Source organism: Falco peregrinus, chromosome 8 (genome assembly GCF_023634155.1).
Source record: "Falco peregrinus isolate bFalPer1 chromosome 8, bFalPer1.pri, whole genome shotgun sequence".
NCBI classification, from domain to species: Eukaryota; Metazoa; Chordata; class Aves; order Falconiformes; family Falconidae; genus Falco; species Falco peregrinus.
Window position 1 is genome coordinate 1,050,700 of NC_073728.1, and position 23,598 is coordinate 1,074,297.

The 23,598-nt window shown below is 42.3% G+C and overlaps 1 protein-coding gene across 11 annotated transcripts in view; it reads right to left on the minus strand.

Annotated features, from left to right (window-relative positions):
* Positions 1 to 1,265: 1,265 nt before the first annotated feature.
* Positions 1,266 to 23,598, minus strand: part of SPATS2L (spermatogenesis associated serine rich 2 like) — a 151,379-nt gene continuing 129,046 nt past the window's right edge. For all 11 annotated transcript variants that reach the window (XM_055811506.1, XM_055811505.1, XM_055811507.1 and 8 more), the window contains 5 exons: positions 11,471 to 11,529; positions 7,893 to 8,002; positions 7,246 to 7,348; positions 3,907 to 4,127; positions 1,266 to 2,709 (listed from right to left, as the gene is read on the minus strand). In XM_055811506.1, the coding sequence (XP_055667481.1) occupies positions 2,311 to 2,709; positions 3,907 to 4,127; positions 7,246 to 7,348; positions 7,893 to 8,002; positions 11,471 to 11,529 (892 nt within the window). In that variant the 3' untranslated portion in view covers positions 1,266 to 2,310. The remainder of the gene's footprint in view (positions 2,710 to 3,906; positions 4,128 to 7,245; positions 7,349 to 7,892; positions 8,003 to 11,470; positions 11,530 to 23,598) is intronic.

Genomic DNA, 23,598 nt, shown 5'->3' on the forward strand with positions numbered 1-23,598 from the left:
ACCACATCCATGCTGGCATCTCTCGTCAAAAACGTGTTTGTAGCACAGTCTGAATTCAGAGACATGGTGCCTCTCACCTGCTGCTCTGAGGTCTGTCACGTACTGAGCCTCCAGCACATCGAAGGTGAGCTGGTACTGAAGGGCGCGAGGTGGTCCTGTGGTGCTGAGCGACAACTTACGTTGCAGATTTTATTTATTTGCAGAAGCCTCCTTGCGAGAAGCTGACTTACAGAATAACCTTCAGTTATCCTGTCAAGTGGAGAAGCTATAAGGAAGGGGTAAACGTCATCACAGGTAAATTAGATTTTCTTCTTTTTAGGAGGGATTACAGGAGACAAATTTCACAAATTACGCAAGGAAAATATAGTAAGATTCCTGTGTAATATCTGCATGGAAATTATCATTATGTCTCTTACGGTGGGGTTACAGGTCAAACTGTAAAGCAGGAGATAAATGTTGAGAAGGTACCCAGCTGATGGGCGTGCAGAACACAAATTCTGGAATTTCGGTTCCATTTTCTCAAAATATTCAGCTTAAAAGCGTGATGGATAATTAACGATGATAGAAACAGTGCTTGTAATGCTAAGGAAGACAATGTTTACCTATGCATATTGACTTGTCTTGCACCACTCTTCCAGATGAAGATGATTTACTTGTCTTTTAGAAGCAGGTTTTACCAATATTCACATGTGGAAAAATGTATACAGATATCAAGACGAATAAAAATAATCAAAATCACCCATAAGGAATGTGCCTCACTCTACACTTTGGGATTATTTTTCAAGGGCCACAGAAGAAAAGTAAACCAGTCAGTACTAAGGAAGCACACAGTCAGATGAGAGAAATTAGGCAGAGGAAAGTGGTAAAAAGCAACAGCAAACCAAACAATAACCTAGGAATAAACTTTTGAAGACACTTTTAAAGTGTCCTGCTCTTGCTGACCTCGGTCAGAGGTCAGCCTTACTGACCTTTCACACATTTCTGATGCCAACACTAAGGCCACTAGCTCACTTGATGCTAGGTCTGGATTCTTACACCGTCCTATGTTAAGTAATAACTTACTTTAAAAGTACGCCCAGGACGGAGGCGGCCCTTGTGGGAAGGTTCTGTTCTGTGCACTTGTGGCGTAAGAATCTAGCTAAAAGCAAAAACCTAGTTCAATCCATACTCAGCTGAAAGCCTCCCACTGATACCAACTGAAACAAGCAAATACAATTTGAATAAGATCACAAAGGTTAGGCACTGCAAGGCCGCAAACACCAGAGTATTTGAGAAATAAATTTTTAATTATTTTGGAAGAAACGGGTTTTCTGAAATACAGAATCAGAACATTAAGACAAAGTAAGATTTTTAATAGAAAATTGAGAAGGATGTAGTATATCTGCTCAAATATGTACCTCCACATTTTGCTGCATGTCGCTGTAACAAATTTATTAGTCATAGCTCTCATTATGGACAGGTGGTTCCTACAGAAAAAATACAGAAAAAGAATTTGAATTCAAGTCTAGAAGACCTGCAACTTTTCGTATGAAAAAAATGAAATAGATCCATATAGTCATAGAAAAGTGACTGATAAGGACGGAGAATAGGGCTGTGTATCTGAATAGCCATGACTATATACATTCCAAATTAAAAAATGAGCATTTTTCCTCAGCCTCATAAAAATACTTTGTCAATGAAAAATACCAGTATGTAATACATTTAATACAATTTATACTTGAATGTAAAGATCTCAGATTATGGAATAATAAGCTAAAATCAAATGTACTACTTTTTCAAGTGTTCTTGTATATAACAATACTTTCTGTGTATACAGTGTCCATGCATCTACGCGTATACACGCACAGAAGTAAAGAGCTGTATAGAGATTGCTGAAGAATTCTACAAGATTATCTGATTTCATTGCAGACCAGAGCATACAGACTTCCTGGGATCCTTCTAACACAGGCTGCTCTAAAAAAACAATACTGTTGACAGGTGTAACCACGTATCTACAACAGGTTTTTGCTATTATGAATTTAATTGCCAATTTAATTTTCCAATCTAGATTTCATTTTTCTAAGTAGTAAATGCTGCCTTAGTAAGATTCTGTACTGTCATGGCAAAATAACTGTGAACATACTGGGGAAGAAGCCTTGAGAGTATGAATTAATTTTGATAATTAGCAAGTAATAAAGATACCAACAAGTTTTAAGCAGCAACAGATTTAAAATGACTATGTTCTGACTTATTTTCTTCACCAACAAGCATCTCGAGCAAGAAACTAAAATGAAGAGATTAAATTTCTCTGCCTGCCATCACCATGACACTTTAAGCCACCAAAGTCACAGCTGGCACTGAAAGAACAGTGGCATCAGCAGAGACCTCCATCCTTGCAGGACATAAATTGCATTGTGACACCCTGCCAACACTGCCTTGGAAAGGCCTGTGATCTGCAGTGTCTGGCGTATGATGCTTTCGTCGGGTCTTCTCTGAATGTATTGGATTCTCTGTGGTCCTTGTAGCTGTAGACTGCTCTTGATTTTTCATAGCTCCTTTGTTTTTAGATCTGAAGCTGCTATGCTGCTGTCTTCTGTGTTCAGACCTGGAACCACCCTTCACATTATTTTGATCTGCCTCATGACTGGCACCTTGTGACTTCAGGGATCCATTGAGCCGGATGTTTTGGTGCTGTGGGTTGAATCTTCGTCTCTGGCTAGAAGGCCCGTTCTACCCAGAAAGGAATTGGAAAACTGTTAGGTTATCTGAATCCTTCCAACAGGACAAGAAACACAGCTGTCCGAAGGAACAAAAATTGCAGAGTAAGTTTTTCAGTGTAACGAGGAGAGGGAAAACACAAAAACACTAGAGTTTTGACTGTTGCTGGAGCTCTCTGAACTATGAGTAACATGCTACAGCTAAGTAGCCTGGAAATATAGATGGCAGGTTCACCACTGGCACCAAATTAAAAGTCTACCATGATTCAAGAGAACACAGAAAAGGGGATGAAATACTAGACTATCTCAACAGCAGTAGTTAAGAAGCACTGAAGAACTTGATACTGACCAATTTTTTCGAAAATCAAGAAAGTATCTTTCCTAGTAAAGTATTGTGTAAATACTACAGTAAGACTAAGCAGGAAGAACAGAAATTCACATGTAAATTCAAGAATCCACGTTATCACGTTAAGAATCCACATGGTGGGAGAGATGTCTATTACGCTACCTTGCACAGAGGAAGCTTTGATCCTTAGTGGGAAGTGGCTGAATTGCTTTATTTGCATGACTGCCAAGGCAGCTGGTTCCATACACGCACTGACTATGTACTGCTCCTACGTTTCCCTTCGGGCACCTACTTCAGCCCAAAATCCCCGCCGGGACAAACTTCAGACCGACTTCGGTGGCAGCTTTACCTGAACACAACCGTGCAAGGCCATTCTAAGGAGGTCTCATAATGAGGCAGCTGCCAATATCGCACAGTACTGTAAGCTGTATTATACCGCTTCTGAAATATTATGCTTTTAGATCTGGCACAATTCCACTTTCAAAGTCTATCTAATAATCATGCTTCAACAGCACATCAACTGACATTTGTCAAGGAGCAGGAATACATGCTTCTCTGTTGCAGCATGCAGGGTAACTAGCTATTAGCTAATTAGCTATTAGGCAGCCTGTTAACTGCCGCTAGTCATTTCTGAACACCAGACAGCGGTCTTTGCTGGTATGGCATTTCTGCTATTTCCACCTTGTATGTTCACACTGCTTTGAAAATGAAGCTGCAAAACACATACTTGCATATTTTCAAGAGTTATTTATTAAATCTGTGGACTGCAAACTAGTATTTGATTTTGCATTAACAATTTCCAATGCTTCGTATTCTTCTGAAATTTCTGAAATAATTTAGTTTTGTTCAGAACTGATTTCTTACCTGCTTATTTGTTGGGATTCCTTGGGAAGAAGGTTCTGTAGGATTGGAAGAAAGATGACTTTGTACTTTAGCGCTGGCTGTTCTACTATCTGAGTTCTTGACGTGACTAGCGGACTTCTGCATGTGTGTATTTTGTCTGCCAGTTGTTGCATGTGAAGTCATTGAAGACAGCACCAAACTACATGGTGTTCTTGAGGAATAGTTGTTCTTTGGGTGAGAAACTATAAAAAGAGTATTCTGTGTTACCAGTGAAATGATCAGCATCTAAACATAAGGCTGTATTCTCAGCCTGCTTACAGTTAATTTTGGTAGCATCATTCCAGGCCTACTTGAAATAACGAAGTAAGCTAGGTAACTAGGGTTGGAATTAGGCCATCGCCTCTTACTTCTGTGGAACTGCCTCGTCGTGAAGCGCTTCTGGAGGCAGAAGAGCCAGTGTGGTGGAGCTGCGCTGAAACTGGAAGAAGCCTGGCAGGTGGATGGGCTTTGGCTGTCCAAGAAAACTTTTCAAAATTTGTGGCACCTATTGGCTGGCTTGTGGGGTTTTAACGAGTCGAGCTGAACACATTCGCTGTCAGGACTGCCCTGCGCGCTGCTGTCCTATCAGTAATGCTCCTAAGCATTTATATTCCTAAGTCCTCAAACAATAAAGGAAGAAACATGGGAAGGAAATGAGTGGTAAGCCCCTAACTCTCTTGGCTGCTTGAGGTCAAAGGATGCCGTGCCTGCAGACACCATAGACTAAATTAAATTCAAATTATTCTTTGATCATGGTAGGCTGCAGAAGCTGATGCTTGCTGTCTATATATGTACTCGCTACAACACAGGTAAGAGCCATGAAAGCTTCCTTAGTATGTCTAAATATTTTTTAAGAAAAGGAAGAAAGGAAAAAAAACCCACTAGTCTAGTGCGTGCCTGTTGCTCATTCCTTTCTAAGGAACAAAGGTTCTTCTGTACCATGGATATCTACAAAAAATGGAACTGCGTGCAATGCACTAATCCACTTCATGTGGATCATGGTAGTCAGCACCATTAGGAACTGCTACTGCCCCCCTCAGTACATTCCTGCTCCCAACTTTGTATTTTGCAACCACCTGATTTCTTAACCACTTCCATGTCTGGATGTGAAGTGCACCAAACAAATCCTTGATTTCCTACCTCTCTGCATTTCCACAAATGCTTTGAGCTGCCTGCCTCTGTGCAACGGCCCCTAAGCAGCCTCAAAGAAGACTCTGAGGCTACTGAAGTAATGTTCTTGATCTTAATTTGCTGTTCCGATTTTTCTGATTATGGAGTTTTCCTGTTTCTTTCTGGTGCAGATGACAAACCAGAGGCTCACTTCAGTGAGACACCTGTTTTATCTAAGAGGTGTTTCTATTTTCCCACTTTTAGTACAGAGAAAGAAGATGCAGAATAATTTTAGCAACTGAACATCATCTGTTAGGTTTTTTGATGCTTTTATTTACTTACACCAATATCAGCTATTTCTCCCACTAGGTATCCTCTTCAGAAAAGCAATGGAGCGATCTGCACAATTAACTGAATTTTCAGTCCTAAGTTCAGTGAGGCCAGCTGCCACTGAATTCTACTGCTCTCTCTTGTCTAAAGTAGACTGCTGCACATGGAAGCCCATATAAAAATCCACGTGCTTGTCATAGAAAAACACATTTTTAACAAAGAAGATGTACAAGGAAGGGGTGTAGCCCATGCTAGACATATGTCAGTCCAATTATTTCTGTTTCTTCCTGTCCTTCACTGTAAGTGTATGCTGCCGACCCTCTCTCATGCTGGAACGTGCCTTCCTCGGCACAAGCTCTGGGGTTTTGGCTATTGCTTTTGTTAAAGGCCTCAAGGCCCGGCATAATCCAGCTGTGAGGGGTATTTGCAGCTCCTAGCAGGGTATGGGCCTCACTGGGGGAGGCTCCAAACAGAAACGTACTTTGCACTGAAGAGCTCTTATCCAAGCCATGCCCACAGCATGCGTTGCTCACCTAAGGTCACTGAGGGCTGACCAGAGCTGAATTCTTCAGCTGGCCAGTGCACTCAGTCATTTGTGAGATGGCACTGCTTCCCTGCCAGTAGCTGTTCCTTTGACTTCACTGACCCGATTTCAACAGGTCTGCACGAAACTATGCTTACATAAGATTTTACTGAAATGAGGCATCAATAATTAGAGTGCGGAATTAACTGCAGCGGGATGTAATTTAGGAAAGTAGTTCAATGAGTTTAGAAAGACAGTCTATGGCTGTATCAAGAGCAGCTGTGGTTATATTAGTCAGGACCATCTTTACAGAAATTTTTCTCTCTTAAGCGTCAGGGTCTGTGAGGTGACTGCGAACAATCAGATGCGTTACTGGCAAGCTTACACCTTCCTTCGAAATATCCTGGGTTGGTTTCAATAAGAGACAGGATAAAGTGTTCTACAAAAGCAAGTCTTATGGTCTAATGAATTAAACTGGTTACACCTCAAAGTAGTGTTTAAAAGCTCTTTAGCTGTGCAGTCAGAAGACTGCGCTGGCAGACTGTGTGGTATTTTTTCTCTTTCTAGGAACTCCTTGAAAACATTAATTATTTTTCTTCCCAAAATTGTTTTCTTTCCACCAAGATGCACTAGTTCAGAATTGTGTTAACAGTTCTTATCCTAAAGTGATGGTACTGATGGGATATCACGGGACAGATAACCTTTGGGGCAAAGCATTGTAACATTTACTTTTCTGGGGGGAAAAAAACGCATGACAAAGATGAGGAATAAGCTATCTTGTATTCTGCAACAGGGATGTGATACTTGGAGCAGAAAATGAACTTTAATTTCCAAGCAGAAGGGCAGATTATTTGGAAACAGGAATATTTGGGACTACCATTAGTTCCTGAAAAGCCCAGTGAATACTGTTGTAAAGCTTGGGAGTTACTTCCTAGCAGGAGAGATGTGAATTGGTCTTGTATTCTGCTCATGCGGGGAAGCTTCTGATTTACTATTTATTCACAAATTACTGAATTTGAGTGTTCCCCAGAGCTACCTTCTACTTCCACTTGGAAATCCTGTTTAGACCAGAAAACTCCAACTGATCTGAGTAATACCTGGAAATCTCTGACAAAGAGGGCACTGTGCACACGCAGATGGACTGTACAGCATATGTACGGCAAGCCTAATGTGCTGCATACTGTAAGGCTGACCTGCGTGTGTTCAGCCAGCCTGCTGCACCCGGCTCTACCGGTTGTGTCAGGCCTCCACACACACACTGGCAGCACAAATGCCATTATTTCTGCTGGTGTATCCTGGACAGGTATATGGAACAGTATGTTCCCAAAACTTCAGTGTGAGAAATCACCAGCACTTACTTTCTCCGCAGAGCTGAATTTGGGTCTTCAGCTGTTCTGTATCACAGGAAAATCGGGCAGACCTGCCCAGCTCTTCATCATATTTCCGTTCACTCACAAAGTGCTGCAAAATACAGACACGTTAACAGTGATTTGCATTCTAAGAAAAAGACTATATGGATGGTACAGCAACCAATCAATACTTACCTTAGATGTGCTTTAAGGCTTGCCAAACTTTTGACCCTGCCCTGCACACAGGATCTCTATGCAGAACCAAGTATTTGCCCATCCTGACCAAATTACAGGTCTCTCAGCCCAGTGATGGGTGAATCGTGCCCGCGCCTGGGAAGGGGGTCATTTCATCAGAGTATACACATTTGATCACCGAACCTGAAGCTATCGGCTTTACTTGTTAACCGAGTCTGATAAATGGCACACAAACCGCTAGAACTCTACACTTACGAAGGGATAACTCACACTTCTCTGCTAGCGTCTGTACACTGCTCAGAGGTGCTGTAATACTTTAAGGAGGTATGCTTTCCCCATGGAAAGCTAGTTACCCCTTGGCCCACAGGCAGGAATGAACAGCCTGGGCATGTTAACCTGACAGCTCGCTCTTGGCATTTATGCAAACAGCTAAAATACCCAAGCAGCCATGAACGCCTGACCTTAATTTCAGCCCTGAGTTCAGACAGTTGTGCTTCAGCCATCTGACTGGCTAGGTCTGTCAGTCTCTTCAGCTCCTCTGCTTTCTTCTGCCGAGCAGTCAGGATTTCCACTGCCAAATACCAACAGTCAACAATTAACAGTAGGAAGGTAGATTGCTCTGTAATTTATTACTCTTTGGGCATTAACAGTGTACATCACATGAGAGACAGACACACACACCTCAGACCCCTGACCTCAACTGGACTTCCAATATGCTGCTTGAACAGCGTATTTAACTGAACTGCCTGATGTTGAAAAAGATCTGGAAATGGGATAGCTGTCAGAAACTCAAAGTTAAACCAGTTTTTCATCATTTAGACAAAGGGGGGCAGAGACATGTTGTTTTGAGTCTTCCAGCGCTTTATCTTCAAGCACAAAATCAGGGAGCCTTCCATGAAGACATGGAAAGAAGCATTACATTGAGTCAACAACCTATTTCTGAAGACGTGCTGTAGTTTATTTACACAGGGACATTTCAGTTGCTCTGAAAAAAAGTCTGTTCATATTTAGTTTACGTTAAAGTCACTGGCATTGCAGTTTTGCTTTCAAGGGATATATACACAGCTGCCACTTCTCTAGCAAAGCAGTATTACAAAGGCCAACAACCTTTATGAAAATACTACATATTCACCACTGCCTGTCCGGTGTATTTTATATAAGGAAGGGGTGAATAGTCATGTTCTTATAGGAAAAGATTAATCACGAACCACAAAGCAACGGTCCATTTGCATGCAGGATAATAAGACATTACAATTTTGGTGGAAAATTAAAAGTACGCAACCTACATGGTGACTCAGTGTAAAAGCAGCAACTGATTAACTGGCTGATGGGACTGGCACTTAGGGCAGAGAGGAAAGATAGCATCTAAATGTAAAATGGTAACAATTGTAGTCTTTTGTCTAGAGCTTATGCCTGCAGTCTGGTGGTGAGTGGTAGCTGTTGTAAACTACCCTAAGGCCACAGGCTCCACGACAGCCTCAAAGACTTTGGCTTCTCTGCCTTCTTTTGCCACAAATTCCCAGAGCAGGTTGGTAAGTCACCTAACCAGCTCATACTTTGTAAGGGCATGTTTTAGGTGAGAATTAACAGTATTTCAACAGAGAGTTTGTTTCTCAACCCATTACCATTTAACCAGATGGCACCTTCCTTTGAAAGTATCATAGGACAGTCTGTGTTGGAAGGGGCCTCTAAAGGCCCCCTAGTCCAGCCCCCCTGCAATGAGCAGGGACACCTTCAACTAGACCATGCCGTGCAGAGCCCCGTCCAACCTGGCCGTCAATGTTTCCAGGGATGGCGCATCGATCACCTCTCTGGGCAACCCGTGCCAGCGTTTCACCAAGCACAAAGGCACAGGGAGACAGAGCTGTGGCTGTACAGCTGTGTGGCAGCAACCAAGCCACATGGCAGAGAAGTATGTCACACACGGCAGGGAAGGCAGAGGGTGGCTACAGCTCCTTTAGCCCTGTTGGTAAATCTGTGCCTACATCATTACTTATGCTAAGAGCCAGCATTTATTTCTCTAGCTGATATTTTAATTTAATTTCTGTGGAATACGGTCTACAAGTCTGAGAAACTTATCAGATTAAATGAACAGTTTACTACCAGCTTTCCTCTGTCCAATAGTTCTGCCTTCTTGCTTATTCTAGGCAATGCTAACATTGTTTCTCCCCAAAGTCAGTTAAGTGACTCCCCTTTGCTGAAGTGACTGCTCAAACCGTATGAGCTCATATCATACTGGCACTTATCTCTGCATGAGATTTTTTTAAACACTGAAATTATCATATTTGGAAGTTTTCCTAGTACTGACAGTAAGAGTATGATTACCCACTGTAAAATAGTCCTCCAGTGCAGCAAAAAGATGTGAAAATAAATAATAATGTAAATCTTGGTTAGCATGTTACAGTCCTGTAACAACTTCCTGCCTAAAGTTCTGAAAGCACTTTACAAGCCTGCAACAGCCTTGAGAGACAGCAGAAACCGCAGTTAGAGCGCGCTACGGGGGCATCCAGCATCACACGTGGAGCTGGCATGAAGGCAGGGAAGCAGGACCTGCCATGTGCAAATTAAGCACTTTGCAGGCCTGTAGATAAGAATCAGGTTTACTTTCCACAAAAGTTACCACTATACCTGGCCAAGATTAATGAAGGGGCCCTATGATACCATCAGCCCTGGATGGCAGATTTCCAAAATTCGTTTTTGTTTATGCAGTGAGGGCTTAGATCCAGGTCTGCTGATATCAATGGGAATTTAACCATTGGTTTTCATGGGAGCGAGCGCAGGCCCGGTAGCTGATTATGGCTACCTGGTGTCTGCAGGTAACCAAAAAGCTGCTGATATGCTCCCATGCACAGCCCCTCTGCAGAATAACACAGAACTCCAAATCCACGTTTCATGATAGTACTAGAAAAGTTCACATACAAAACGCCAAACACAAACTAATGCCAATCTTTGCTGTAACAACTCATACCTTTTTGTTTCCACACATACATAACTGCAAGTGACTTAGCTAGGAATGGATTTAGATAATGGAATTAGGTTGTGGGTTTTTTTAATACAAATTTAACTGGTATACATTTGTGAGCTAAGTGAGAGTTCTAAATGCAAATGAAGCGTTCAAGAACATTACAAGTATCTGTGACCCTCCTTGGAAGGGCCTTAAATTCACAAATCGATGAAAGGATTGTATGCATACATAGCAGTGGTATTTTCATCTGCCAGGCAAAGTACCACTCTAACAATACTTTGGTTACTCTTCAGTTTTTTGCTTAGCGCTCTCTATTGAAACACATCCCCCTTGATTACTGGGCCATGAATACCGTATCTCAGACGGGGTATAGGACAATGTTATGGTATCTTAATACATGGCTCATCTTGTTTTTTCCTCTCAAACCAGAACATGTACATATACACACCCCCACCCCTTACCTATGCAATAAACAGAGACACCATGAGAGCCTCAAATCAGATCAGCTCCCACAGATTGGTAGGAAACTAGATTCCAGTAAACACCTGGGTTTTTATGTTTTTATTGTTCCAATTCATATGCTTAATCACTATCCCTTAAAGCTATGCAAGGCCACCCAATAACCTATTCCTCTAATAACCTCCAGTATTCTAAGTTGTGTATGTAATAGAAGCAAGCAAACAGTGATTAAGAAATGGAAACGAAGTGATCAACAGACCGGGGGTGGGGGGTGGGAGGGGGTGGGGGGGTGGGGGGGTGGGGAGAAGAGTGGTCAAAAACCTCTGATAAGTAAGCAGAACAAATAAATAACTTAAATCTAACTTCATATGAACTTTTGGTTTACCTTAATTTCATAACACTTCAATTTTGAAGCACAATCTTTATAGACAGAAACTACATAGAAACTATCCCAGAACATCAAAGACTTATCTCATTGTATACACCTACAACAAAAGATGCTGGAATGCTGATAACCAAGTTGATGTACCATGTAATCTTCTGCCAAACAAAACAAATGTTTCCATGACTATTCCAAAAGTTCCCTGTGTGCTTGGTTTTTTTTTTTTTACTTACTGGCTTCTTCTTTAACTTTATCAATTTCTGCCATTAATGACACTTCTTTGTCTACGATGCTAAAAAAGGAAAAAAAAGAAAGAAAAAAACCATAGTTTAATCCATGCTAGAACTCCATCAAAATCAAAGGATATAACTACACAAAGACTTCAGACCTTAGTTACAAACAGTTTTGAAATTAATAAGACTTTAAAAACCTAGACTGAAGAAACAGCTAGGCAAACTGACCACAAAAACTTGGTGATAATCAGTGTATGCTGATCCATGCAAACACCTCTCACAGCCCTGCCCGTGTGCCCGCACAGACGTGGAAGTCACTCTGATTTGCCTCTTTAGCACTGCCTGGGCATGACTAAACAGCCCGTTTCCTAATTAAGCCATATCACCATTGCTGCTACCCAGGTTAATACAGCTTAGCTCTCAGTGCAATTTTAAGAATAACACCAAATTAAAGCCACGTAGAAAGAGATCCTTCTCTTCCTTAAATAGAGATATTCCTGCAAAATTTGTCAGGGTAAACAAGAAAATGGTTTGTGATGTAAATGAGCATTAATGTATCTCCATAATGGAGGTCAGCTTCCTTGCCCCCCTCCCTGTTCTCTCCAGGACTGGGAAGGTGTGGTTCCACTTTTATCTGCCTTCCTAAAGGTCTTGTATGCCTCTCCTTTCACAAATCTCTGGTGCGCAATCCCTGACGGTGCTTTTAAGCTGTCAAAGTGTAAACCGATCAGGTGGGTCTCCTGAGAGCGGGCAGCGGGTCTGCTACGTTGTTCACATCGACCCAGCGACACCGTTCAGTGAAATCACACCACGGCAGGATGCTCTCCAGGGGACAGTGCTCTGGCGTACCACTCCATTTTCCCCTCACTAGATTATTCTTAAGTCACGCTCACGTTTAATAAACACCACCGATGTTAAGCGGTAAGGAAGTGAACTCATAAGTGAGTAAACTCAAGCAGCTGGGGGAAGCAAATTGCAGGAAGTAGGTCAAACACCTGGAGTAAATCCAGGCATGCACTCAAGGGAAGAGTAGAGTTCTCAACCCTGTCAGTAAAATCACCCTTGAACATAAGCTTTTGTACCCAGTGAAGACACCAGGTTATATGTGAACCAGCTTCCACCAGAAGGAAGACGTTACAGAGAACTGAAAACCAACTCACTTGTCTAGAACACCCTCAGCAAGAATGGAAAGGTCCTGCAGCGTTCCGTGGGCAGCAGTCACACACAGCAGACTTACAGAGGAGAGGAGGGCCGACAGGCTGTCAGCTGAAACTGCAAGACGAGGCAGCGGGCAGCACAGGGGACACGTGGCAGGGACACAGCTGAGTCAGCCAGAGATGCACCAGCTAGAATGCGTTCAAGTGCCACACGGCCTTCCTTGACATCTTCCCATAAATTAACCAAGCTCACACAGAAGTTTACAACAGAAGCTCTGCGGAGTCCCACCCTTGGGTTTTACCCATCAACCATGCCACCTTTCAAGAAGAAGAGGCTACTACTACCTTTACGCTGCCAACAAGAGGGACAGAAGCAGGCTGGCTGATGGCAAAGGATGCAGCGAGACAATAAAATTGCAGTGTAACACATTTTTCTGTTTCATACATGTAAACAAGACTAAAAATGTTGGCCTGGCCTGCCAGATCAATTTAGTGTGACTTATGTGCAAGAGGAAATGAAATAGCAGGGCTGCTTATGCTGGAGCAAGTCACTTTAGAAGCACACACTCACAGTGACAGGACGCCCTTGTTCCAGTTGGCCCTCAATGTTCTCCAGGCATAAGCATTAAGTTCGGACTCCAAATAGGCAGGTGATGATTCCAGTTTGCTAATCTAAATAGCCACAGCTTCTCAGAATTAGTCTACTTTCAATTTGCTTTTGTAACTACATCGCACAATAAACTTCCTTGGCTTTCACAGCAGGTAGCTGAAATGAATCTTGTAAGTTCTCCCCTATATCTACCCTCCAGAAAAAAAAAATGAGATTTTAATGGTCTTTAGTTTTTTCCCCTGAATTTAAAAGGCCTGCATGTTTTTGCTTTTGCTGTCTCTGCTGCCCTCCCTCGTGTACTAGACGGGTTATACAAACATAAACTTTCGGCCGAAAAAACCATTCAAGCAACAAGCTGCCACCGCCAAAGCTCATCAGAACCATGTTCTGGCCTGGTTCACTACACGACTGTCCTCACCCCACGCCAACAACTGATCCTTGCTAAAACTGCTCATCCCCTAACATTTCATTTTGATGCCAAAGAAAAACACTTTTAATACCAGAATGAGAACAAGGCCGTAACAGTCCTATCATATTTTAGTTATAGCTCATCTGTTACTGAACAGTTTTCCACTCCTAATGTTTTAGTGTGGTCTCTGATGAATTTTTCAGGAAAGTGTTTGCATATTGTAGTAGCAGAGGCCAGGACCTCTGCTGAATTTGATGCAGAACAATCACCTGAGTACCTCCCTTGTAGCTACAAACTAACATTGGGAAAACTAAAGAATAAAACAAGAGAAGTGGTGTTTGGTGCCTTTGTCAATATGAGACTAGTTAATGTGGTATGCTAAGGTTCTTTAACAGATCTTCACAAGGTTGCCCTTCCCAGAAGACAATGTACTTACATCAGCTGAGGACACGGACTGGTTCTCGACAAAAGGCAAGGAACATACTAATTCTCACCTGGAAGTTACAGCCACATTTCTCAGCCTGGAATTCATGAGCTACCGTATGTCGTGGCACAATGGAGCAAGTTAATGTTTCTTTAGAAATGTCATAGGCCAAGCAGCACTAGGAAATACTGTATTTTTGATACTTAGTTTGCATTAAGGGTCAATTATTAAAGAAACGGTAGGGAACAATTTGACTCCTTTCTAGTCACACGCAGCACTTCAGTGCAAAACTGACCCGTTCCTCCTCCATCAAGAACTTGGCAAAGTTATAAACATTTGAAAATAGCAGAGAAAGCTGGAAAACTGGATTGGAAAAGAAAAAAAATACAAAGAGAAAACTAAATGCTAACAGATACAGAAGGAGAAAGGACAAGACGACTATAGAAAAATCAATGGATCAAATCTCATCTCTTGTTCCTGCTAAGACCCCACTGTTTTTACGCAAAGCTCAGAGAGCCACTTAAGCCGAACAGCTTCTTAACTCATGAGAAGTTTAATTGGTTTTAACATATTTTCTGGAATAAAGCCCTACTCAGCCTCAATAGGACAATCACGATCAGACCACAGCACTAGCATTACTGAGAACCGCTCACAGCTCGGCTCAGCAGTACCTCCTGGGAATACATTTTCTTTCAATGCTTCTTAGCGTCCACTGGACACCAAAACGTTACACCGAGCTGGCACACTCCAGCGTGCAGCCTGCAGCCATTGGTGTGCCATGGGGAACTGGACACCGGGTGCTTTAGGTACTTTCCACACATGTATCACCAGATTTGGGCTCTAGCAGAGCAAGCAACAAAATGCATTTCACATCTAAAGACACCTCAGGGAAAAGTCTGCTAATTCCTCTCTAGTTATGCCCTTTCTCTTGGATCTTCTGTGGACGTTAGGACCCACGGTTAAAACCATAACCATGCTACTTTAGCTGAGGTTCTGGAGAGGTCATACCCTTGTCAATTTTTTCTGATTACTCCCAGCACTAACATTCTATCAGGCTTCAGCCATCCCTTCTCCTTCCCTCCAACATCAGCACTTGAGTACATTCCATATACCTTTTGAGACTCCTGTGACAAACACACAACCAGGCACCACCACTTCCCTCTCCGAATGTACCTGAAACCATGCCCCGATCACCAGCCTGTAGGATCCCCTGCTGTAGTAGTATTTGTCAGTTCTGCCACAGGTGTTCAGTTTTTTATGATACATTTATGATACTCACTGGAGCAAATACTGAGACTCAGAGCCCCTCTCCCATTGACCAGGCTCAAAGACAGATCTCAGTCAAGTGAGTCTCACACTCCATGACTGATGCTGAGGCCAAAAGAGTAACACTACGACCTCATTCTTTTCTGCATCCCTTTGCCACACCTCTCTTCTGAAAGGACTGATTTATTCTTCCCTTATCCCTCACTTTTTCAGGATCAGGACTGGGGTACCAAACTCTAGCTATCGGCAACGTAACATTGTTCACCACAGGTGAGTGCCTACAGTTTGGAGCACAGGATTCGGCACCATTTGATTTTAATATCCAGATGACATTTTGAGGTGGGGTTCAGGAAGGAAACAATTTTGTTGAAGGAACACAGCAAGCCAGAGGCTCAATGCAGAGAACATGGAAATGGGGCCAGGACGCAGCCAGTGCTTGTGCTGTAAATATATGAGATCCAGCAAGGGCAAGAGGAGCTCTCTATGATTAATTTTGCTGAAGCGATTCTGAAGGCAAGAGCATAAGTGTCCTGCTCCTGGTCAAATGGACAGTACTGGTGCCTTGGACTTACGCAGGCTGCCAGAATTCACGCTGGCGTACAATGGCAAAAGCACTGCAGACGCCAGACTGCAACGACCTGCTGGCACAGCAATGACGGGGTAAATTATGCTGACAGCTGCCTCATTTCACAGTTTCATACTCAGAACAAATTCTGAATTTGTTCTGTCATTAACAGAAACAAATTAATCTTCCTCTAGTTTACTGCACAAAATTTAGTGCTTGCACAGTGAAAAAGAAAAGATATTCTCAAGTCAGCTGCAATACCTTAAAATCCCACCAAAATGCTTAAAGTTATTAGTGCCTTTTTGGAAAAGCTGCTTCAGATCGCCAGGTGGGCTGATATATAGCTTTACTGGTGAGAATCAGAAGGGTTCCAGATGACCAGAACCTTCTCTTTCCTTCTGCCTCTCCTAGGCATTATGATAAACCTACTGTGCCTGAAGAGATAGGGGAATAAAGGAAATAAAAAGACCAGACCGACAGGGAGGCAAACCTGCTGATGCAACTCACAAAGGTAAGCTGCAGCTGCATGGCACAGAGATTACTGTTAAGAGTGTAATTCAAACTGAGTTCTTTCAAAAACCCTGTTAACCCCCCCAAAACGCCAGCTTTTTTCTTGGAGGTGTTTAATAAGCTTTACCCTCCCCTGAACCAGCTTTATGCATGGTTGGAGAATGAATGTCGTTTTGGAGACCAAGGAGGACAGTCAGCTGTGGCATTCTGAATGACGCAGCAGGGCTCTACATCTGGAAGGGGGAAGGAGCTATTTTTTCACGGGCATCCTCTGGGGTCTGGTTCAGCAGGTGAGATGGTGGAACACTGTGGTACGATTCAATTCCTCTCTTCATAAGGAAGTTAATTGTGGGACACTGCTGGCATTTGACAGCTTAGGCTCCAAAAATACACAGTGCACCATTCTCCAGTAACTTTGTTCTGTCAGCAGGCTTTGAATAGCCCCTTGAAGCTGTGCTGGTTAACAACCTGCTGACAAACTCAAGCAAGTTTTAGGGACTTTAGTACTGTCACTGTCTCTGCTATATCTGAGCTGAGATTACATGCAAATTCACGCGACAGTCCTGTTAAGGTCAGCCCTGGTCTTTTAAAAGTATTATGCCTTATTTCCTGTACACGTTTCCCTCCTCACACAAACACACTTGACCCACAGGTGGGGTGAAAAGACAACTGGTAAGAACCTCTAAGGCAACTGCATATTTCACAAGAGTCCCCTACCTCAGTCCCAAAACCAGAATTGTCCCTGTCAAACTTTCAGCACAAGGAACTAGAATAATGCGATGAGAATATAAATGTAAAGCCCAGTTACCTGATTACAAGCTTTATAGGATTACTGAATAGCCATGCTATATTTTAATTGGAGAAATGATAGTTCCAAGTTTTCTTTGTGCTAGTATGCCTGTAGGAAAAGCTGTTGTTACATTACATATTCTGTAATGTCTCAGTAAACCATATCCTTCCAGTATTAGTTCAATAGTATTTAAATGTTCATGTTGCTTGAAGGTTGTTATTTCATCACTGTATTAGCACATGCACAATGTTTACATAGCAAACCAGATTACATGAACTGTCATTCTGACCAGGAATACAGTCTGACAATAAGGAGATAAATGAAAGACAGAACAAACCAATTTCACTGAAATCCTTCCCTCTGCAGTGCACCGTGTACCAGCTGGTAAAAGTAAAAATGCCCAAAGGCTTTTAGTTAGTCAAGTTTATTTTGAGTTATTCCTCATCTACCTCCACTAATACTGTTCTCTTTAGCAGTCAGCTAGCACATCGGGGTCTGGTAAAGCCATCATAATTAAAGGTCTATTTGCATTTTTCTCTTAAAATGCCTTTACAAATAATTAGAAATTTATTGCCTGATCATAAAAACTTGTTCAAACTGAAAACTGACATGGAAAGCTTTTTTCTGACAGAACACTTCTGAATTGTACTTATTTAGAGATGAAGGCATCACCTCAGGATTTAGCAGAGTTTTAACAATTGTGAGTATGAGTTGCACCATGTCTTGTTAGCATCTCTGCATTTTTACATAATTTTGTAAAGTTTTTCATTCCTCTTTGAGTCCCAGTTCTGATCCAACTACTGACGCACCTTAACATCTTACTGGTTATGTATTTTAGACTAAGCACACTCTGACAAGGCAGCAGACTGTGGTCTCTGTTGTTGGGCTCCTGGTACAAAAGAGAGGTAACTTTCCCGAAAGCACCCTGGAAAGTGGACACAAAGAAAGGAGAAGACTCTGGCTCTTAGGTCTAACATCTATTGACATTTTTTGAGATAATTATTCCCTGTATGTGTTTAATAAGTTAGATTTCTCCTTAGTCTGACAACAATGAGATCAGAAAGAATATATTCGCTTTGTGTCCACAGTGACATGTACAAAAGCAACGATCTACCCGCATGGCCCCAAAAAGCATGTGCTTGTGTTTTACTGAGGATGACAAACACACCTATGAATGGCTGGGAGGGAACAGGGGAGACAAGGCCATAAAGTACAAACAACAGGCTAAGAGACAGTGTAATCCACCTTTGCATTTCACCTCCGTAATCTGTCTTCGCAAACTTAGTTAATAAGATACCAGGATGAAGCAAGTATCTGTAGAAGACAAAGGGGTCAGAATTACGTATCTCACTGAAACCTAACCCGCACTCCCAATTTCATAGGCTCCATCAATTCCCTCCACTAATACATGGCGAGGTTAATCCCAGACTGCTGGAGGCTGCAAGAAGAATGTACACACAAGCCCCTGTCCCAGTGCTGCAGCTCTGCAGGCAAGCAGCCAGCATGAGGCCACACTCCCCAGGCAGCAAGGGCACGGCCCAGGGGCCCCAGTAAAAGCACTGGTCTTTGAAGGTACCCGAAAACCCAGACAAGCCCAAAGAAACCTAAAAACTCAGGAGACCGTTTTTTCTTTCTCTGCCCTGGCAAGGTGATGGGACTGGATTGTGTGAACTGATGGGCAAACAAATACCAGAACAAACTGCAATAGGATGTGAAAATCTGTGCTTCAGAGGCATAAGGACTACTGAAGGTCAGCTGGCGGACAGACAGACAGAAAGCTAATGAGGACTGCCTGGAAATGCAATGAGAAATGGCACAGGAACTCCGTTCAGTGTAAAGCAATACCAGTCCTTTCCAGCCATCTGCCCACGCTCTAAACTACATCACTAACACAAACCAGCAGCTCTTCAGCCGGTGCCACTGATTCTGGGCTACAGGCAACAGAAACCATCATCTTTAAGGTTTGCCATGTAGGGGTCCCAGAAAGGGGATGACCGTGACTGCTCCGCAACTGTGAGCACTGGCAGCATTACTCATCACCCAGCGCTGCTAGTACGGACACAACTATGTTCTTTTAAATGACTTCTTCCCTCATCCAACCACTGCTCTGCTTTGATTCTAACTTCGAAAACAATAGAAAAACTGCTTTACTTCCCCAAACATACAGTACACGCTTTCTAGTTGCTGCCGGAGTGTATTTTAATATATTTTTGAACTGTTAGTATTGCCAAACTCTGTTTTTTCCAGCATTATGTCAGCGTAATTTTTTTTTATCCAGCCCATGGTGGAGCTTTCAAGTGCTTTTTGTTCACTCAAAAACTATTGCCTGTGCTGGTTTTTGTGGTCTCTATAAAGCATTGGACACACCAATGTGTTTGGGATGCAAAGAGCAGAGGAAGCTTGTCTTTCTTTGGTCCAGTCCTGCATGTGGTGTAATTAAACCTGACCCTTCCGATTTTCTACAGCCTATTTTCCATTTGTGGTTGGAAGCAGACCGTATGGGCAAGTAGCAGATGTTTCCTTTTAGTTCTCCGTATGACTGTGGATGCCCAATATGTGAAAATTATTTTTTGGCAAGAAGTGTTATGGGGCACTGTGACTCCTTTTGTGCTCTACGCATTTCACTCAAGACTTCCTGGGGCTCTCTTTTTATCCCTAAAGATCATTATTCAGTCTCTTGGTGAAAAAGTGAGAACACAATTATAGCACAAAGGTTTTAAACTTGGCAACACACATTTGAAGCACATTCTAGTGAGACTGGAGTTCACCTAGCTTTTCTGACCTTAAACACTTAAACGCTATTTGGTATTCTTTTCCTTGCCCTACACTACTGTGAGACCCAGCTATGCTCTGACATGTTTTACATCCAAGCAGTAAAGCAGTAAGTGGAGCAGGTTATATTCTCACTCAGACAAAGGTATTCCTAAAAACCATACACCAAAGCTGGATGCAATGAAGAGAAATACTGCCTCAAGGAGTACTGTTACAAGGATCTTCTTCATTAACTTTCAGGTGCACATGCGAGTCTGAGAAATGGTGCCCTTCAGCTAGCTCTGCCCAGTGCTCTCACAGCCTTGAGGAAAGCAATGTCACAGAAAGCCCTGCAAAAGCAGGGGTGACAAGAGCGCTAGGTCTCAGCAGAGCCACAGTCCACATGAGACTGCAAAAGACTTCCTGCAGAGTGGGGCCAAGTGTCCTGCCCGGTTCAGCCCCTGGCCTATAAAATGCTCTGGTGCCTTCTGGCTTGACAAGCACTGTATAAAAAAGCAAGTAGTTATCACTTGTTCTGAGCATGCTGAGAATTACTCTAGTTGGCAGGAACTCCTGGGAGGCTTTAAGAAAGAGACAGTGAGCCCACTGCAGTGCTTTTAAATAAGCATCTTTCTGGGATCGGTTTTTGACCCCATTTCGTTAAAAAGCTGCAACTGGAAGCAAGCATTGAATTTTCTCTTCCAAGCATTTACAGGTGTTCACAGCACACCTGCTCCATGCCACCTTTTTTTATATTGTGGGAGGGTGGTATGCACTGTTCGGCCAGATAGATGACTCTGAACGGCAGCACAGTACTGACGGAGCGTGTTTAGCAGTGACTTCCCTTCATCGGTTAGGTGAAGCCATGAAATACTGAGCCAGAAACACTGGCAACTATCACTCAACAGTTTCTGCCGCTAAACAGAAAAGTTCTTGTGAATATTCCTGCTGAAGCTTTCAGGATATCTTAGGCCACATGTGCTACTCATTTACCTCCGCAATAATGGTTTCACATCCTATCTGGAGGTGGGAGAAAGATAGATTATGTTATCTTTGCACTTACTCATCCTTTCTGCGACTGGTAAAACCATTAAAAGAATACAAAAGTTAGAAAGTCCAAAAAATTACCGACTCTTGATATGCAGCTTCGATTCTGACCTTGGCAGTAAATGCAAAAGGACATAAAAAGGGTCTTTTATCCTATTGCCAAAGGAAGAAAAAGAACCCCAAGAGAGACAACAGAAAGTAGTATGTGTTTCAGCATTCAGCTGCAAGGCAAGATTAAAGCTTCTGACTTCATTCAGCTTCAGTAAAACCCCTCAGGTGCTGACAGCCCTGTGTAACAGGAACCGGTTAAGCTCCCATCTAGGTTACAGCACCAAGCCCATTCAAGCATTCCCTGCAGTTCTGACCACAAAGAGCACTTAGTTGGTGTTGCATGTTTCTCCCATGTACTTCTCAACCCATCCACACTCCAGCAGCAACTGGGAGAAGAACTTGCAAAAAGCTCTGGCATCACTATTACAAAGGAGAGCAGCAGATATCATTGTCACGCCCTTGCTTTTGGTTACCACACCGCCTTCTGGGGCAACAGTTTAGCTCAATTGCTTCGTTCTCCCTTGACAGGCAAGTTGACTGTGCCGCAGTGAAATTCCTATGCCCAAGGAGGGTGATAAATATGCAAAAGGCTGTGTGCTCACTTAATTACCTTATCCTCTTGCTACCAGTAGTAATGCTTTGTTCGACTCAAACAAGGAAACTGCCATGTAAACAACACAAAGTAAATCATTCAGCCCAGGAATAAGACGTGGTGACTGTATGAGGTCTGAAGCTGTATGTATCGCTGGTACTGGTGATTTCTACTCAAATCCAATGAAGCTACAGCAGTTGGTAGCAAGGTTTTTTTTTGTAAATGAGGCACTAAAGACAGCTCTTATCATCTTTTCCAGAGTTTAAGCCACAAGGTCATATGAAATATCCCAAAACTGTTTTTAAGTTCAGCAAAGAAGGTGTTAAGTCATGCATTTTACTGTTTAAACCAAATTTACCCTCCATTCATTTGAAGAAAAACTTAAGTATTAGGCATATGGGCTGCCAAAAGCAAAGTAGCCCAGACTGAGATTTTCGTAAACATGTCCTGATGTTATACTGTCCTTGTTGCAATGTTATGCTGCATGCGTTAAATTGCTTCTGTGAGGCCTGAATGTTCAGAGTACAGATCTGCTACATTCTAGAGCTTCTGGCAGACTCTACTCCAATAAATCAGCCACCGAAGCTGGTAGGAGATAAAATTAAATTAAGCCTATTCAAGAGTCTTACAGGCTATTTTTCATTATTTTAAGTCTACTTGGATTTACATAACCTTTTGGGGTCATTTTCACCTATTAAGTAACACATTTTAGCTTTAGGCAAAAATATTTTAGTGTTTTTCAAGCTAAATCATGAATACTTGAAAAATTAAGAATTTAATTTCTGAATTCCTTAATATAGCACCTCCCCCTGCATTCTAGATCACGATAGAGTCCTAAGGCTGTTCCACGACCAGAGGGGCTACCATTTAAAGACTGAACTGACTGTGACTGCCTGCAATCATTATGTATTGTTAAAAGTGTTACAGAAAAAAAAAATAGAAAGAAAAAACCCGAGTGAGAACTACACAGCAAATGAGACCCAACTGTGAATTTACTCAGAGAAAAGGTCAGAGCCTTCTTAGCAGAAAGCATAAACATTAGAAAACTTATAAAAAGTCATATGAAAACACCTCCCACAATTACCAAAAAAAGGTGCAAGAGGTTGATGAACTTTACTTGATTTTTCTATGCCAACTGCATAGAATTACTGCATTTTAGTTCGTAACCAAACAGCACTGCACTGGCTCCAGAGCACTCCTGACAACAATGTGCAGTTTAGCACAACCGGTGATCGCAGCCCATGTTCACCGCGGTGCAGAGACAGAAGTTCTCCCAGCTAGACAGTAAGGTACTCCGGCAGCTCAGAGCAACAGAATCTACCACAAAATCAGCTCACTACTGCTTGGACCTTCCGCCTGTACACAAGCAGAGCCCCAGTGGCACTGAAGTCACTTTAGACACGTCACAGAAGACAATGAAGTCCAGAGTTAACATAAACTTCTGCCAGTAGTACAGCACTTTCGCAAGATATGCTCATAAAAATACTACCAAATATTGTGGACAAATTAAGGGTGAAAGGTTTTTGTACTCTTCTGTGATTTGTAACCAAATCTTGTACATTTTAAAACAATTTCTTCTCTTTACTGCAACAGTGTATAATACACAGGTTTTATACAGCACCTGTGCTTAACAAAGGCCAAGTAAAACTCAAACCTAGAAAATATTTTTTAATGATAAGTATACACAAAATATGCAACTTACTACTACAGCAATTATTTCTGCTACAAATTTTCAGAGGGCATATTCTGAAGATCAGAAATAACCAAAATTAGAATGGAAAAAAAATTAGAAAAAAGGGAGAGATAAAAGAATGAACTAGAGATGAGAACCAGAAATGAAGTGATAGACTGAAAAGTTGGAAGAAACTATGAAGGCAAGAAAAAAATAAATGGTGGGCTAAGAAGCAAAGATGATGGAAAATGAAGAGACAGTAAAGGACTGGCTGCCAAAGAAGA